At 40.9% G+C, this 1,402-nt stretch overlaps 1 protein-coding gene across 3 annotated transcripts in view; it reads left to right on the plus strand.

The window, feature by feature from the left end:
• LOC106875553 (D-aspartate oxidase) overlaps positions 1-1,402 on the plus strand; it is a 13,276-nt gene that overhangs the window by 7,046 nt on the left and 4,828 nt on the right. For all 3 annotated transcript variants that reach the window (XR_001410137.2, XM_014923756.1, XM_014923757.2), the window contains 2 exons: positions 90-144; positions 675-776. Coding sequence is in view for 2 of the 3 variants with exons in the window: in XM_014923756.1 (XP_014779242.1) it covers positions 90-144; positions 675-776 (157 nt within the window). In the remaining variant the exon portion in view is untranslated. The remainder of the gene's footprint in view (positions 1-89; positions 145-674; positions 777-1,402) is intronic.

Consider the following 1,402-nt stretch of genomic DNA (forward strand, 5'->3'; position numbering starts at 1 on the left):
TATATATAGATATATATATATATATATACACACATACATACACGCATGTGTACACACTCACACATATATTATACATTATTTTATTCCAGGTTCCTGTCACTGGGAGGCAATGTGCACCATCATAGATTGAAGAGTTTGGAAGAGGTGAGTGTCTTGTGCCCTTGGATAGGAAGCCTATCTTATCTGACACTAAAATTTTACACAGACTCCATTGAAGAATGTTAATCTACAAGTCTAGAGGTCTTTTGTTCCAATCCAACCCCAGGCACTGAGCTCTGTCGATAACCAAAGACATTTACTTGAACATTTTCTGGCTCTTTCCACCTTACTATGAATAAGACCCAGGAGGAGGTGATATTGACTGAATCAGCTGTTTTCCTTTCTTAGTTCAAATTCCAGCAACGTCAACTTTGCCTTTCCTCCTTTCGGGGGTTCATAAAACAAGTATCGGTTGAATACTTGCGGGGATGGGGTCGATGCAGTTGACTAAGTTCCTCCCTTGAAATTACTGGCTTCCTCCCAGAATTTGAAACCCCCATTTTTTGAAACACTGTTACTATGATATCTATTTTCTCTTTTACATCAATCATCCGAAATTTCTGCCGTGCAATCTCTGATGCCTCACAACACGGCCATTACCACCAACAACAACAACGCCATTAACATCGCACAAGCTCGTGGGAGTCTACGATGTGGTTGTCAACTGTTCGGGCCTTGGAGCAAAGGACCTTGTGTCTGATCCCTTAGTGTACCCTGTGAAAGGCCAGCTGATCCAAGTAAGCCTGCTCTCCCAATTCTTCTCCTAATTTTTTGTTTTTGTCTTCCATACATATAGCACACACACACACACAAGACTGTAGATTGTGATTTGTGGAGGGAGATTTGGCTGCTATTTCTAGCATATCTAGCTACCACGTAGAGGTCTCCCTCATTGGCTCATACATACATATATACATAGATAAGAGAGTGGGGTTTGATTTGAGGGAGATTTGGTTGCTATTTCGAGCATGCTGATGTGATACCCAGAAGTCATCTTGGTATTTGTTTGTGCTGTTCTGTTGGCTGTTATTATGCAATTGTCCCAGGAAGGGTTGAATAAAAACAGATAGAGGGATGAAGAGGGAGGGCTGGTGGTGGTGGTGATTATATAAGCAGTGTGTGTGTGTGTGTGTGTGTGTGTGTGTGTGTGAAGTGATGACATAGTGGTATTTGAAGTGGTGGTGGTGGTGTTGGGGGTGTTGGTTTTTTAGCAGCTGTTGACCTTTGATGACCTTTCACTGTTGTCTCTTAATTACAAAAACAACAAACAGAAGGAAAAAAACAAACACACAAACAAACAAAGAGTAAAAAGAAAGAAACAAAACTACAATTGATAACAAGATTTGGGAATTGTGTCAGCTGT

This window comes from Octopus bimaculoides, chromosome 30 (assembly GCF_001194135.2).
Source record: "Octopus bimaculoides isolate UCB-OBI-ISO-001 chromosome 30, ASM119413v2, whole genome shotgun sequence".
Taxonomy (NCBI): domain Eukaryota; kingdom Metazoa; phylum Mollusca; class Cephalopoda; order Octopoda; family Octopodidae; genus Octopus; species Octopus bimaculoides.